Source organism: Alosa alosa, chromosome 7, assembly GCF_017589495.1.
Source record: "Alosa alosa isolate M-15738 ecotype Scorff River chromosome 7, AALO_Geno_1.1, whole genome shotgun sequence".
Taxonomy (NCBI): domain Eukaryota; kingdom Metazoa; phylum Chordata; class Actinopteri; order Clupeiformes; family Clupeidae; genus Alosa; species Alosa alosa.
Window position 1 is genome coordinate 20,848,231 of NC_063195.1, and position 16,686 is coordinate 20,864,916.

At 45.4% G+C, this 16,686-nt stretch overlaps 1 protein-coding gene and 1 pseudogene across 1 annotated transcript; both read left to right on the forward strand.

Annotated features, from left to right (window-relative positions):
• The window catches only part of LOC125298111, a 39,418-nt pseudogene extending 30,712 nt beyond the window's left edge, over positions 1-8,706 (forward strand).
• A 312-nt stretch (positions 8,707-9,018) lies between these two features.
• On the forward strand, positions 9,019-16,526 carry taf5l (TAF5-like RNA polymerase II, p300/CBP-associated factor (PCAF)-associated factor). The gene is made up of 7 exons (XM_048248792.1): positions 9,019-9,151; positions 9,712-9,853; positions 10,048-10,152; positions 10,555-10,748; positions 11,687-11,918; positions 12,259-12,596; positions 13,973-16,526. The coding sequence occupies exons 2-7, from the start codon at positions 9,715-9,717 to the stop codon at positions 14,885-14,887; spliced, it is 1,923 nt and encodes a 640-aa protein (XP_048104749.1). The 5' UTR covers positions 9,019-9,151; positions 9,712-9,714; the 3' UTR covers positions 14,888-16,526.
• The last annotated feature ends 160 nt before the right edge of the window (positions 16,527-16,686 follow it).

Sequence of the window (16,686 nt, forward strand, 5' to 3'; positions counted from 1 at the left end):
GAATATGCTCCCATCAACAGCATGGCATTATGGAGAATGAGAGCGAATTCATCCACAGGCTAGTGTTTCAGTGCAGAATCTCCTGGGGGAATGTGAGACATGTTTTGTGGCCAGTTTGCTTTGCAGAGCTGTGTGTGTGTCCGTGTGTGTATGTCCATGTGTGTGTGTTTGTGTGTGTGTGTTCGTTCCTGTGTGTGTGTGTGTGTCCATCCGTGTGTGTGTGTGTCCGTCCGTCCGTGTGTGTTTGTGTGTGTGTGCCGCCCATGCCCACTTCTTGTCCACTGGCCACAGTTGCCCTTGCTTGACCGACCAGCAGGCTTCACTGGACCCACTGTCATTATAAGCTCATCCAGCAGGGAAATATCCGCCCTCTCTAATTTGCACTGGCTCCACATCTCCTCGTCTGGTCGCAGTGCTGCCCAGACTTCTTCACTAACGAATCAGTGCCCAACTTTACAGAGGGCAGTCATACAGTCTTAAAATGGGCCGTGGAGGACAATTTCCCACTTAATATGAAATATTTTCAGATTTGACAATATATCTCATTCTCGACACAATTGAATTTCCCCTTGGGGATCAATAAAGTATATATCTATCTATCTATCTATCTATCTGTCTATCTATCTATCTATCTATCTATCTCTCAATATTCTTCTTTCGAGAACTGCTGTACATGTCTAACAGTACAGGTACTGCACACAGCTGGACATACAGTAGAAAGTTATTCACTGAATGTGGTCAGGTTGGACACTGCACTCGCTTGCCTCTTGTGTGGTGCCTCTTGTGTGGCCGTGTGTGTGTGTATGTGTGTGTCTGTCTGTCTGCCCATTCTTGCCAACTGACCACAGACGTCCTCACCGGTTGACTCATCGTCTCCGTGGAGACAGGGCGTGGCCTCCTGCACTGTAAATAGCAAACAGCAGCTGCCAGAAAAGCACAACACATACAAACACACACACACACACACACACACACACACACACACACACACACACACACACACACACACACACACACACACACACACACACACACACACACACACACACACACACACACACACACACACACACACACACACACACACACACACACGCGCGCGCGCAGTACAGCCCTGACTGCCCTCATTCGTCATGTCCACTGCAGTGTCTCACTCCACACACTCGGTCAGAAATGAAGACGGCCTGGGGTGCATTTCCCAAAACCATAGTTGCTAACTAAGTTGACTAAGTTAGCAACTTTGTTGGTTGCAATGCAATAACAGGTTAGCAATTATGGTTTTGGGAAACGCACCCCGGTATGGCCTTTGTGTAGCCCATGTGCCAACTTAAACTTAATTTATAGACATGAAAAGACCAATATGGACATAGCACGTAGGTCCATATGCTTTTAATCCAGTCGCCATGTTTAATAAAAAGGCTTTTTTATTATCCTCCTAAACAGAGGGCCTTTGTTACGTTCCTTTTCTTGACTTCATCTATAGCCATGTTTCTTGAGACTAGGGTTTTCTGTAAGAGACTCCATTCAACATTGAGCTTAAAAATCAATTTGATTTGCTGCCTTTACACTTAAAGAATGCAGCATACGCCATACATTGCCACAAAGTTGACCATAAAATTTGTATGTTTTCCACGAAAGCTGCAAATGAGCCAGTTTATAAACAAAGATGTTCCCTGAAGCCTTGAAGAGAGCAGTAATGGCCTCACAATGCTTCACTAATGAGTGCAGGGTTAATCAATGAGACCATTAGTGCTGCACAGCAGGCGATTCCCTGAGGAGTGACTGCTTGGTGTCGTGGGGTGTGTTTGTATGTGTGTGTGTGTGTGTGTGTTTGAGAGTGACTGCTTGGTGTTGGTGTGTGTGTGTGTGTGTGTGGGGTGCTCTTTGTTGTGTCATTGATCTGCCGGTAATGCATTGTGTTGATTTCCTTGCACTGTTTGATGTGTGATTCATTTGTCTTTCTTTGTTCTCTTTCTCTGTCTATCTCTCTATCTCCCGTTTCTCTCTGTCTTTCTATCCCTCCATTTCTCTCTCTTCTCTCTCTCTCTCTCTCTCTCTCTCTCTCTCTCTGCATTAGGCATAAGCCAATGCAGCCCCCCCTCCTCCTTTTCTCCCTTCCTATCTGCCACCAATCAAATCAAACTTCAATCATGCCAGTCCAATCAAAAGGGATGATGTGTGTCGTATCCGTGTGTCTTCTCCGCCTTCGTCTTCACCTTCCTCCTCCTCCTCCTCCGGCGCCGCCCATCCCTCTGGACATCCGCCCGTCTCCGAAACCTCCAAAGATGGAAGAGAACAGAGGAGAGGAGAGGAGAGAGGAGGAGAGGAGTGTCTGAGATTGCTGCAGCTCCAGCTTGCGTTGCTCGTGTCTGCCTGTCTGATCAACATGTGGGGTGGGGCCAGGGGCTTCTGTCTGTTTCACCTCCGCTTGATTCTTCTTCTCCTCCTCTTTGTATAACCTTCTCTCTCTTTATCTCTCTCTCTCTCTCTCTCTACCCCTCTGTCTCCCTCCACTAATGTACCTGCATCATGACTGTAATGGCACATTCCTGATTGCTCTGTAATGCCATGTGATGTTGGATCACACATGTCTGTGTGAAGTGCATGTCAAATCACGCAAGCCAACCACTAGCAGTGACCTAATATATCAACACCCCTGTCCCCGGACCAGATTGTGTAGTGTACATAATGTGTAATATTAACCTGGTTCAAATTAAGCCTTATGTTCAAATATGTTTGTATTACATAACTTTGTGTTTTGGCGTTGCGAATTTGCCAGTGTGTAGACTTTTGTTGTCAAGAATCATTAGGTTTGTGCTCCAAAGGTTTTATAAGGGTACGATAAACAAAACAAAAAAACCTGTGTTTTGGCAAATAATCCTATGCGCTTTATACACATTGTGTCTTCATGTTTTTGGTCTTTATACATTTTTGCTGAAAATTCTCACAATGTGCATGCAATGCATAGGGACGATGACGAGCATTGTATTTTGGTAAACTTACCTGTAGAATCAGATCAATAGTCACTATTGCATGTCGGGGAGCCTCTTGAATGATTGACAACAAAAAGCTACAACTTTAACTGTAAGATGGCCACATTTTTTAGTGTCAAAATATTTCTTTGCATCACAAGTACAATTAGGGATCATGAGAGGACCAGTTTAACTGGTCTGTTTTTCACTCACTCATACTCTGAGATTTTGCTGCAGGCAGTTTGTTTATGTTTTTTGTTTTGATGTTTTCCAGTGGTTGATCTCTTAATTTAATGTCCACAAATAATTCTGAACAGGAAACAACTACCTAGGTGCCTATAATTTTATCCTGTATTTTGGGTTAACAGTATTAATGGTGGTTATTTTTTATTATTATTATTATTATTGTTATTGTCATTATTATTTTGCTATTGGATACAATATGTGTCTATATTATATTCTAAAATAGTCCTAGTGTAAACGTAACAAGTGCAATGTGTAGTATTGGTCTATTGATCTATGTCATGTAACGCGTTCTCAGTAAGCCATGGGCACTTGCGGAGCAGGGGACTTTTATGGAACAAAGTTCTGGATGTAGTGGTAGAATGTTAGAATGAGCATGTCGTATCCGTTAGGGTTCTTAGACTAGCATAGATCACAGTTGAGTTCCACAGGAGAGATTCCTCTCCTCTTTGGGTTCGGCTATAGAATGATGCTTGTGCAATAAAGGCAGATGAGAAGAGATAATTGTTTATGTTAACGTGAGGCTGAATAAGGAAGAGTTTTTGGACTAGCAAAATAGTCCTCTGAGTGTTTGTTGTTTACAGAGACTTTTTTTATCTTTATTTCAATATTATTTTCTTTGACAGACCTAATCATTTAAATTTTCCAAAACCAGAACTTTAGTGTGTTGACTGTTGGATTACTGGTTCTGATTGTTACCAAGATAAGCAGCATCTCACAGGCTTTACTCTATATTTCATTCTTGAGGGTCAAAGGTAGTAGATAATTACTAGTAATACTAATTAGATAATCAAAGTGATCCTCTGTGTCTTACACACACACACACACACACACTCGCTTACAGCTTTTGAAACTCCTCAACTACCAATCATATTTCATTATGGAGGGCTTTGTTGTACCAAGGATTTAAAGGGACTGTAGAGAACTGTAACAAAACAAATAAATAAACAAATAAATTATCTGTTGGCTCATTCAGCTCTGAGTAAAATTCATTCATTGTGTTCAGAAAGAGAAAGCATGTGGTGAGAGGCATACTGTAAGTAGCTCTACAGCTCTCTGAAGACTTCCAATTGCAACAGCTTACAGTGTAGCCAACAGGCCACAGGCCCTTTTACAATAGAACTGCTGACCTGCCAAAGACGCCCACCCTCATTCACCCTCTGAATATTGGGTGATTTCTTTCTCCTTTTTTTTATTAACACAATGTCATTTAAGATTACATTGTGCTTAATTCTAGTGTGTGTGTGAAAGAGTTTGTGTTTGTGAGTACATGTGTGTCAGCACTTCAGCGTTTTCCAGATCTGTGAGTCGTGCTTTTTGACACTCCTCTGATTTAAGGCCGTGTTGTGTGTCAGTGCAGTTGTTTTTTGCATACACACACAAGGAGGGAAACATGCTCAGGGTACTAGACATAAAGTACTAGAGACGTGTCAGTCAGATACATAACATTAGTAGCACATGTATGAAGCAGCACTGTCTACAGTGTCACAAATCTCACTGACACACACATAACATGAAATATAAAACACAATTTCAATCTCATCACTCTTTCCTTATTTCTCTTCATCTTTATCTCTTTATCAGTCCTTTGCTCTCCCAGCATCCCAGCATCCTCTTTTTGTTGCCCCCCCATGGTCTGTCTTGCCACATCCCCAAGCCATTAGAAGCCTCCTTCCCCCTTTCTCTCCTCTCTCTCTCTCTCTCTCTCTCTCTCTCTCTCTCTCTCTCTCTCTCTCTCTCTCTCTCTCTCTCTCTCTCTCTCTCTCTCTCTCTCTCTCTCTCTCTCTCTCTCTCTCTCTTTTTTTCCTCTTTCAGTGTTTTATCCTGGTCTTTTCTTGGCCCTCCCCTCTGTCTCCTGTCTGATGCTGAGGCGTGACATTCTCTCCCTCCTTTTCTCTTTCTCTCCCTCCCCCTCTCCCTCTCTCTCTTTCTCCATCTCTGATTCTCGCAAAAAACATTACAAGTATCACAGGCATTGTCCCTAAATTCACCCATGGATGTTTTTTTTTTTTTTAATTAATAAACACAATTTGTGTTAATTTAAACATACCCTTTTGATCAACATTAAATATGAATACAGACCCAGAGTTTCTGTTCATACTGTAGTTGGCCTTTGTCGGGGCGGGCGGGCAGGCGGGGGGTCTTAAAGCATATGTAGTATTGAAAATGTCTCTTACTAACTCTGTGGATGTGTCAAAAGTAACACAACAAGTGATGCACTTAAACTTACCCGATGTGATAGAATTTAACACAGTATGTCGGTGTGAACACTGTGGTGCTCTGAATGCTTCACATCTCTATCTCTTTCAGTGCTCATGGAGGTGTGAGCTGTTGCTTTTGTACTGTGTGAGACACTTCAAGACAACACAACACAAATCTAATTTCCCAGTACACTGCATGTGACTTGTTTTAAAGCATAACACACAGTCCGGAACCAAAAGCTTTTAAAATGCAAATAACCCACAGGAATATTTTAGAGTGGGAAAAAAAAACATTATACCTTCACTATTCCATCAAGATGCCATTATTGTGTTATGCCAAGCAAAATGTATGGTCATGGTGACCTAAAGATCAAGGTGATGATGCACGATTGTTTACCTCAGCGCTTACACACACACACACAAACACACACACACACACACACACACACACACACACACACACACACAGAAAGAGAGAGAAAGAGAGAGAGACACACATAAGCTGACCTAGATTCATCCCAAAGCTACACGTGTGTTTCCTCTACTGGCCTCATATTGGGTGTCCCTCAGGCAGCCACGAAAGCTCTGATTCTGGAACAGTGTTAACATTCTAATCCTTAATTGGCCGATGTGAGCATTAGCGCTGTGAAGACTGATCCCAGTCACCCTTGCCAGAGGCTGCTATAGGCTAAGGGAAGGTGCCAGAGAGCACTCATTCCTAATTGGGGATTGGCAGTCGCAAATGAGATTTGCAACTAAATTTAGTGAATTAATGAGTTAGGATGAAGGAAATGTATTTCACTGTTGCCAATGGAGATAAATGGGTATTGTTTTGAGTGTGCTTCAGACATGCCAGGAGTACACATGCATACTGAATTTGTATGCATGAGGAATCTGAGGAAACAAATAGGGACCATGCATAAAACATTACAGTTGTGTGTGTGTGTGTGTGTGTGTGTGTGTGGGAGTCTAAGTGTAATTTTCACCATCAGTTCAGAGAAATAACCTTGAGGGAGATTAATAAAATAGCTACCCATGAACACGCACGATAGAATGATGAAGAAACTAATAGAAGCCCTTATGTCAACAACCTGACTTCTACTGCACCCTGCTGGGAAAACATGGTACTGCACAAGCTGCTAAGCAACTGCAACAATGTACGTATCAAAGACATTTATCGATTCAGAGGTAGACTTCCATAGTCCAAAGTGAACCTTCATTTCTATATTATGTTCTATATTTGAGTGGGTGTTTATTTTGATGTGTGTGTTTATTTATTTTGATGTGTGTGTGCGTGTGTGTGTGTGTGTGTGTGTTTATTGACTCTGATGCATGTGTGTGTGTGTGTTTATTGACTCTGGTGTGTGTGTGTGTGTGTAGGATGGCAGCGGTGCCATGGTGAGGAGTGGTTCTCTGGGTAAGCTGAGAGACGTGCTGCGCAGGAGCAGTGAGATGCTGGTGAAAAAACTGCAGGGGACCATCCCCCCTGAGCCCCGCAACCCAAAGTAAGTCACCACCAGCCCCGACACACCTAGCACAGCACAGCAAGAGGAATCATATGCAAAAAATATCACTTATTGTATCATTTTCATTCTCTCTCTCTCTCTCTCTCTCTCTCTCTCTCTCTCTCTCTCTCTCTCTCTCTCTCTCTCTGTTTATTTTTTTGTATGTTAGTATGAAGAGAGCCGCTTCACTGAACTACCTGAACAGCAGAGACGACTCAGAATCGTTTCAGGTAAAAGGGCCCCCTAGTGGTCACTGTGCACAGTGGCGTAACTGGTTTCTGTTGTTACTGGTGGTTGTCACCTGGCTTTATCATTTCAGAAACAATGACTTCCAAAAGTAGCCACATTTAACATATTTATTATTAAAATCTCTCTCTCTCTCTCTCTCTCTCTCTCTCTCTCAGGGTCCAGGAACTGGCCGGAGGCTGAGGGACAGCAGAGGCCTGAGTTCCAGCACTGTGGACCTGTACACGGAAAAATGATCATCTCACACACACACACACACACACACACACACACACAGAATAATGACCACTACAAATATCTGAGCAGTCATGAACGAGAATAGCACTTTTTTTTTCTGATCTTGTCAAGAGCTTCATGTTTACCAAAGGAATCAGGGGCGCGTTTCCCAAAACCATAGTTGCTAAGTAACTAAGTTACTAAGTAACTAAGTTAGCAACTTTGTCGGTAGCAATGCAATTTCCCATTGCCAACCAACTAAGTTGCTAACAGGTTAGAAACTATGGTTTTGGGAAACGCACCCCAGAACGGTAACTACAAAGCAACAACAAATGTCTTCTCCATGCATAGGCCTATGACTGGCCACAATGTTCAAAGCTGTGCATGCAGTACATCTCTATGGTGCATCGCACTGGGACAGACCTGACAACGTGTGTGCAGAACGAGACAGTATAATTACGTCCTATTGCATCTTCTATCTACTAATCATGCCCAGCAACTACACTGTGTGTCAACTCAGGTAATTATTTGACTCCACATAGCTTCCTGCTACACACTGTATGTGCCCGTGTATGCACTGCACACACACACACACTTCATATTTACGACAATGTATCGTTTTATTTGCCACTTTTGAAACACATTACCTCCCATTAAGATTGGGATGTTTGATGAGCTATATAAACATTGGCACATTGTACTATTCTTTTTATTTTAATTTTTTGCACAGACTGATCTAATGAAGGTATCAGCCAAACTCAATACTTTGGTGCTGCTGCTATGGTGCTTTACATACAATCAGGGTGTGTGTCTGTGACATAGTTGTTATGGTCACATGTTTGGTGTGTTTATTTTTTTTTTTTTTTACACTATATTGAATTATTTCCTCTTGTTGTAATTTGTACATCGATGATGAAATAACTTTTTCTTCTTCTTTAACCAGATACGGGTCCAGCCTACCTATCTGTATAGAATGAGTTTATTGGAAGTGTGATGCTTTTTTAAAATAAGTACTTGATTGCTGCACAGTCATGTTTTCTGTTCAGGAATGGGCCTATCATGAGAGCATTATCAAGTGAAAAGATTATTTTCACTCAGACTATGGCAATGTTTCTATGCTACTGTGCTCCTTCCCGTAAGATGTATCTTGTCTCAAATCCATGCACAGGTGGAATTGTATGTCAACCGCTGACAAATAACGTGTTAAAATGTGTGCAAATGCTCTCTTGAATGCTTTTAAGGTTCACAGTGATTAATGACTTTGCCCGTTCAAAACAACTATTGATGAAGATTGGCTAATAAAAAATATGTTTTAAAACATAATTGTTTGCTGTGTAGTTTTCTTTCTGAATTTTCTCATTATGCATAATGGCAACTCAGCCTAACCTCATCAAAACTACATAGGCCTACCAAGCAGGCTGTGGCAGTCATTGTTTCAAAGTAAAAGCTTGTAACTCGTTTGTACGTTGTAAAATGGCAAAATCTTGTATTGTTCACGATTATATATTAACGTGAATATTTCATTAATTTTCACAACCTCGGTGTAGGTTATTGGGCAATACCAATGATCCACGAAGTTGTCTGTCGTGCCTTTGTTGACTTTCCTTTTTATTTTCAACCGGAAGTGGTTTTCAGACCTCCCATTGGCAGGTCAGAAATGGTTTACCCTTACTGCAGGTGACTTTAGGTGAACATTTCACCGCTATATGTCTACCGTATCGAATGTACAACATTATCTTTACACGGAGGAGGAGAAACAAGATATGCAGTAAGTTTCAGCGCTAAACATTCTCAAACGAACTGCAGTGCTGGCTCAATCCCGCTAAAATCTCAAGCTAATGCTAGCTACCTGACTTAGTTTGTTAACAAATACCGCTGAATCACTTTGTTGCTGCAATATTGTGTAGCTAACGTTACATTTTATAGTTGATTTACACTTTTGAGTTTCTGCTTTGTATTGCGATTTTATAAGAGTTTTTAAGGACCAGTGTATGCAAGCCATCTCATTGCACGAGCCCGTTAGCTAAAGCTGTAGCTACCAAAGGTAACGTTTGAATGACGTTTTTAGCGTCGGCTGCTTGTCGTTCCGCTGTCACTGGAACGACAAATAAAATTGACATATCTGCAATATATATTAGGGCTGCAATGATCGACAGGCAGAGACACTAAAGTTATGCACCACAGTATCGTGAATGAAATTGTTATGTAATGTAACGTTAATACGCACAGTAACAGTAGAGATAAGTTGGGTAACATGACGCAACTCAAAGTAAATGTCCTCAGGCCGCTGCTGTCCCAGACATCCATGTGCATATTTCTCTTTCTCAGGGTATGAAGCGAGTACGGACCGAACAGATTCAGTACGCCGTGACACAGTACCTGAAAAGGCGGCAGTATGTAGACTCGGAGGGCAACTTGAAGATTGCCAAGCTCTCGCAAACCGCCGAGGAGATGGCTGCCAACCTCAATGGTTAGAATTAGAAACAAATTCCTTTGTCTCACCTTTTTCTTTTAGTAATTTCGCCTCTTAATATACCTGTCTACATTGCCTGTTAATATCCCCCAAGACCTTGAACACACACATTCTCTGAAGCTATATGCCAACTTTTCCTATATCGTCCAACTTTTTCCATCCATCTTACTGTCTTGTGTTCTCCCCCACAGTCCAGACCGAATCCAGTTGTGCTAACATAGTCTCGGCCGCCCCGTGCCAGGCCGACCCTCATCAGTATGAGACCCAGTTCTGCAGGCTGCGCACTTTCCTCCTAGGTGAGTGCTGCAGAGTCTCTATGGAAACGTCTCTACTCTAATCCAGCTGTGGTGGACATGTTGATTAAGAAAATATCTCTCTGTGTGGTACAACCAGAGACGGTTAATAAAGTTAAACTAAAGTATCTTTAGTACAACATGTACAATTGACAAAAGAAGCCATTTAGCAAGTTGATGACAACTGGCCTGTTGCTGGTGTTGTCTTGGTTTGCATTACTTTTGCCTCCTTACTGCCACACTACTGTAAGTGATGGTAATGATAGTTATGGATGATGATTTTTAAGAGATGTAGTTTTAGCTGATGGTACTTTGGACCATCACCTCTCACTGCAGCATTTAAGTGACATAGTCCTACTGTAGTTTTAGGTGATGTGGCTGACCTGTGTGTGTGTCTCCCCTCAGAGGCGGAGGTGTCATGGGGTCAGGAGGTGAGCCGGGTGCTCTACCCGCTGTTCCTCTTCCTGCACCTGGACATGGCGCGCTGTGGTCTCCGGGCGGCGGCCGACGGCTTCTACAGCCGCTTCCACGGCCTCTTCCTGCAGGACGCCGAGCAGAGGGCCACTGTGGAGCTGCTCAAGGGCGTGCTGACCGCGCAGGTGAGTGGGCCACGACGTCAGCGCTGCGCGCACACACACACACACACACCTGTAGACATCTGTTGGTTCGGACAGGTATCTACGGAGCCCTTATAGGGATGTGCAAACAAATTGTTTTCAAGTTTCTAGTGTGCACCAGAAACTTTTGCTTGCACACAATATTCTTTTGCATGCGCACCAGAAAAATGTCCCTTCAGGGGCTCCGTAGGTTTCTGTGTGTTTCTCTGAAGAGAAGATTCCAGAGTTCCAGTATCACTGGGAGGGAGGTGTGTCAGCCTTGGGTTGAATGGTCTAACTGTACGTACACACCGCCGCCGACTTGAGCTTCCAAAGAAGCTCTGGTCGCCCTGTCAAGGACGCTTGTCAAAAAAGTTCAGGGAAGCTTTAGACGCTTTGGCCGCTCTGACGCGGCAGCATTCTACGTTCGATTATCATGGGAATACTTTATTTAAAAGCCGTCTATTCGATTGGTTGCTGGTCGTTGGTCGCTGAACCGCATCATAGCTCATTACCATAAAGTTGACTGACTTTCTGCTTGACGCTCAAGACGCCCAAAACGCGACGCCGACGGATTTGCCGCTTCTTGCAGCTGAGAGAAGCCGGCTTCCATTGAAAATGAATGACTTCCTGACTTTTTGGAAGCTCAAGTCGAGCGGCGGTGTGTGTACGCACAGTAATCATCTCATAAGGAGATGTGTAGTCTCAAAGCACGATTTTAGATTTAAAAATGCTGCTGAAGAATTTGTACTTTATACAGGAATGCATTGAATTGGCTGAGTGACATTGTCAAACGTCTTTCTGTCCTTCAATCTTTCTTTCTTTCTTTATTTCTCTCTCTCTCTCTCTCTCTCTCTCTCTCTCTCTCTCTCTCTCTCTCTCTCTCTCTCTCTCTCTCTCTCTCTCTCTCTCTCTCTCTCTCTCTCTCTGCCTCTCTGCAGGACGTGGCGGCCCACCCCAAGCTGTGCGCTCTCCTGGAGCACAAGTACGTGGTGCACCTGTCGGACGCGGCCTACAGCTACCTGCTGCGCTACCTGCAGAGCGATGACCACGGCGCCCTGTGCCGCGTGCTCAGCACCCACCTGCAGCTGGAGGTCACGCCCACGCCACGCACACACTACCAGCTCTACGGCAACAACGCCGCCAACAACACCTCTGCATCCAACACCTCAGGTGTGTGTGTGTGTGTCCGCCCGCGCAGTCGGATCGCATGCAGAGTTTGTTTTAGACATTTGTAGTCACTAATTTGTTTGTTTGTTTCTGTTTGTTTGTTTGTTTCTTTCTTTGTTTGTTTGTTTGTTTTTGAGAAAGTTACTATTTAACTTTGAAGTCCCTGTAGCTGTGGTAAAGATAAAAAAAAAATAAAAAAGAGTCCATGAGAGTCCGGTCCAGAATATACAGCCCTGTAAAAAGAGCGCTACGTCTTCCTCCTCTTTTGTTATCAGTTAGGATTGATTGACTAAAATATGTTGAGGAAAAACCAACTGTTCCTCCTCCTGTTTAAAAACTACAGGCTCCACACCGGACGCGGCTGCTGATGGGCTGGAGGACGCCGCAGGACGTCCGGTGGCGGCGCCTCAGAGCGAGGCGGCGCTCGAGGCGCTCCAGGAGTCGATCCGGCGCGTGCGGGACGGTCCACCCTCGCTGACCACTGTCTGCTTCTACGCCTTCCGCCACACGGAGCGGCAGCTCAATGCCGCCGAGGTGTCGGCCGACAGCCGCCTGCTGGCCGCCGCCTTCGACAGCTCTGCTGTCAAGCTGTGGAGCCTCCGCGCGCGCAAGCTCAAGGCCGGACCGCACCGTGCCGACGTCAGCAAGGTCCGGCTCGCCTGCGACCTGCTGGAGGAGGAGGTGAGTGACCCACAGCAAAGCAGCTCAGAGTGGTGTTTAGGTTCTGTGTTTTAGATTGTCTGTGTGTTCTAGAAGGAGGTGAGTGACCCACAGCAAAGCAGCTCAGAGTGGTGTTTAGTTCTGTGCTGCTTTGCTCTGTGTGTGTGTGTGTGTGTGTGTCTGTGTGTTCTAGAAGGAGGTAAGTGACCCACAGCAAAGCAGCTCAGAGTGGTGTTTAGTTCTGTGTTTTAGATTGTCTGTGTCTGTGTGTGTGTGTGTGTGTGTCTGTGTGTCTGTTCTAGAAGGAGGTGAGTGACCCACAGCAAAGCAGCTCAGAGTGGTGTTTAGGTTCTGTGTTTTAGATTGTCTGTGTGTGTGTTCTAGAAGGAGGTGAGTGGTGCTAACCAAAGCAAGCATGTGTATTTTAGATGTGTGTGTGTGTGTGTGTGATAAAGTTGTGTTTTAAATGCAAGTGCAGTTGAGTGATTTTGCTGTGAAAATCTCTTAAAACTGTCAGTAGTACTATTGGGCTCTTAAATGTAGGCAATGTCCTTTTGGAGAGGGAGAAGAGGTTGGCAACAAACTAGTGTTAGCTGCAGCAGCAGCAGTCAGAAGCAGGTGAACAGCGTCCAGCCATGTGAAAGCCAAGAGGGGATTTTTTTTTCATGAAAACAAACTGAATATAAACTTTTAGAGTTTCTTGGTGTTTTAAGCCCCCAATTTTGTCTTCAAGGCAACGTTGCCTGGAAGGCGCTAGGGTTACGCATGGGTTAAGGTTACGTTTAGGATTAGGTGTCTAAGTCGACGGTGGCAGCGCTGCCTAGAAGACGACCTTGGGCTTAAAACACAATCGAGCAGATTTAGGGGTGCAATAAACTGCTGGAGTGCTGCTTTGGAAATGCTATTGGAGCTTCAAAGTCCACAAGTGTGGGGTCACTTCTCAATCTGATCCTTTGGCTGTGTCTCAAACCGCATACTTCCATCAGTGCACTGCTAGTGTGCACTGAGCGCTTACTTGCTTTGTGCCCACTTTTCGATGGTAAGCACTGTCCCAATATCTGCACTTTATGCTCACTGTCCCAATATCTGCACTATGTAGTTACATACATAGTAAATACAAGTATTTGAAGTGTGCAAGTAGGCGGTTTGAGACAGCCTCTCTCTGTGGTTCTTTCTCTGATTCTGCTTTGTTCACTGCTAGTGAGAATGAATGAATATTGATCCTCTGAATGAAATGCATTTTGTCTCAGTAAGATGCAATAGCCTAGCCTAGCCATAGCCATAACTCACCATTCATTTGGTAAATTAGTCTTTTGTTTTCTCTATCTAGCCTGTCGCTCCATTAGTAATTTATCCTCTTGAATGAGTCTGTAACTCTGTCCTTCCTCTCACCCCAGGCAGATGATGAGGACGCATCGGGCAGCGAGATGCGGACGCTACGCGGACACTGCGGGCCGGTCTACCGCGCTGCCTTCCTGACGGACGGGCAGTCCGGCCGCGGTGGCGCTCCGGGCCCTGGCCAGGCGCTGCTCTCGTGCTCGGAGGACGCCACCGTGCGCCTGTGGGACCTGACCAGCTTCACGTGCGCCGCGCTCTACCGCGGCCACGCCTACCCGGTGTGGGACGTGTCGGCCAGCCCGTGCGGCCTCTACTTCGCCAGCGCCTCGGCCGACCGCACGGCGCGCCTCTGGACACCGTCGCGCGCCCACCCGCTGCGGCTGTACGCGGGTCACCTCGCCGACGTGGACTGCGCGCGCTTCCACCCCAACTCGGCCTACCTGGCCACGGGCTCGTCCGACAAGACGGTGCGGCTCTGGAGCGCCCAGCAGGGGTCGACGGTGCGCCTCTTCACGGGGCACCGCGGGCCCGTGCTGGCGCTGGCCTTCTCGCCGGACGGCCGCTACCTGGCGTCGGGCGGCGAGGACCAGCGGCTCCGGCTGTGGGACCTGGCGTCGGGCGGCCTGGTCAAAGAGCTTCGCGGGCACACGGACGCCGTCACGGGCCTCTCCTTCAGCCCGGACTCCAGCCTGGTGGCCTCGTCGTCGCTGGACAACTCGGTGCGCGTGTGGGACATCCGGAACAGCCACAGCGGAGGCGGAGGAGGTAGCGCAGCGTCTGGGGGCACGGGGACAGGTGGAGGTGCGGGGGCCGGCGGGGCTGCGGTGGCCGCAGCTGCAGCAGCAGCGGACGGCTCGAGCAGCGAGCTAGTGGGCCTCTACACGGGCGACACCAGCAGCATCCTCAACGTCCAGTTCATGGCCTGCAACCTGCTGGTGGTGACGGGCACGGCTCAGGAGAAACAGGAGCTCTAGCGCCCCCTAGCGTCGGACTCGAAAGGAAAACAACGAGAAGAAACTAATTGAGAGTAAGAGAGACAGGAAATAGCCAAATATACGGGCACTCCTTCCACGAATGATGCAGCTAATGTACGTCACTGGAGGACGATTGTGGGGGAGGATCGGACATCGTTTGGTTTGTTTGTCTCTTAAAGCTTTCCCATTGGAGGAGAATGCGGGGAAAAGTAGTCCTGAAGTAATGCTTGTTCCCCGGCCTTTTGCTGTCTGACCTGGGATCAGTTGAGTCTGTCTACTGAGGGTGTGAAAAGGTTTTTCAGCTCCACCTGATCCCAGGATGGTGCCACCAGGGGGCAGCATGTCCACTACGAGTCAGCAGTAGAATGTCGGTGATCTGTTTCCATGGGAGTGACTACAGGCCAACATTCATCCCTCTCTCTCTCCCTCAACTCGAACACCTTTTCTGTTTTGTTTGTCTGTTTTGATTTGTTTATTTGTTTTAGTCAAAGAGGTCGTAGAATGGTTGTTTTGCTTTTTGTCAGGGAAAGACATCTAACTGACTCTTGTTTGAGGGTGATATGCCCCAGTTTTGTACTGACTGGTGCTCAGTTGTATTAAGCCACTGTTTTCACTTCAGTTATTTGTGAAAGGAAAACACATCAATCCTCCCTTGGTTCAAGTAGAGGTCATCGCTGTATTCTTTTGTTTTATATTTGCGGCGGCGGGGGGTTGTCATTGTCTTTCATTGATAGCTGATGGAAGTAGACTCTATAGCTATAACATCATCCCCTGATCCTTTAAGCAAATTGAATAATGAAGTTTAAGTTCAAGCTCAGCACTTAAGATATTACAATGCGTATAGTCGTTCAGCGCTCATAAAGATGGTGTGCCTTGAGGGGAGGAGGAGAGGGCCACTATGGTCATGTCTGATGGACAGATCTGTATTTGGTCGTCATAACGACTTGTACACAATCCTACCGGCGGTATTTCCTCAGAGGTGGGCACTGGTGTCTTTTCATGACAAACAAAAACACTGTTAATGTTCGCAGTGCAGCAAGAACGAGATATCGACTGTCTCTCTCGGAAGTCTATACAGTTGCATGTGTCCCATTATGTAGACACATCAGGTCTCTTATTTCTACAAGGAACCGAAATGGTAGACACACCCTTCCCCGTCAAACTGTACATGCCCGTCTGGTCGTCATAGCGGTCTCTCCAGGCATGGTAGAAATTCACTGACTGAAACAAAACTAAAAAAAACTGTTTTGTTTGTTTGCATTTCCGTCTGGGGAGGAGGGAGGTGCGATATGGATCAATGCTGGTATTTAGTTTTGGGCCCACAACCCCGTCACCACCCCGCAGATGTCACCTCAGCAGTGTTACCCATGGGGAGACTGAGTCAGGATGTCCCAGAAACCCCATGAGAACTCTCCTTACTGTATTACAAAAAGTGCATTGCTCCTGTCAATGTCTGTGTTGATAACTGTAAATATATATTTTGTAATATGTCGTGTTTTTCTTTTTTTTTTTTTTGTGTGTGTTTTGATTTCTGATAATTCTTTATCTGGTTGTCAGGTGTAGATATCAGATGTTATTTTTACAGGTCTAAGCAGTGATGCATTTTCTCACTGGCATAACATGTACAAAAATAAAACGATGACTGTTGACAGTGGAAAGAGTGCTTCTTCAGTAGGCGGAAAAATAATCTATTTCCAATACGTTGTATTGTTTATTTTTAAGCCTCGAGGCGCAATTTGAAACACCTTAATGTGTTAACCAACAAACAAATAGTTTATTGAACGAAAAGTTACAATGGA

Bases quoted from the DNA above. Each gene is read 5' to 3' on its own strand.
- taf5l (XM_048248792.1), top strand. From the start codon at position 9,715: ATGAAGCGAGTACGGACCGAACAGATTCAGTACGCCGTGACACAGTAC. The intron at 9,854-10,047 runs GTTAGAATTAGA...TCTCCCCCACAG, and splicing joins GATGGCTGCCAACCTCAATG to TCCAGACCGAATCCAGTTGT. The intron at 12,597-13,972 runs GTGAGTGACCCA...CTCTCACCCCAG, and splicing joins GCGACCTGCTGGAGGAGGAG to GCAGATGATGAGGACGCATC.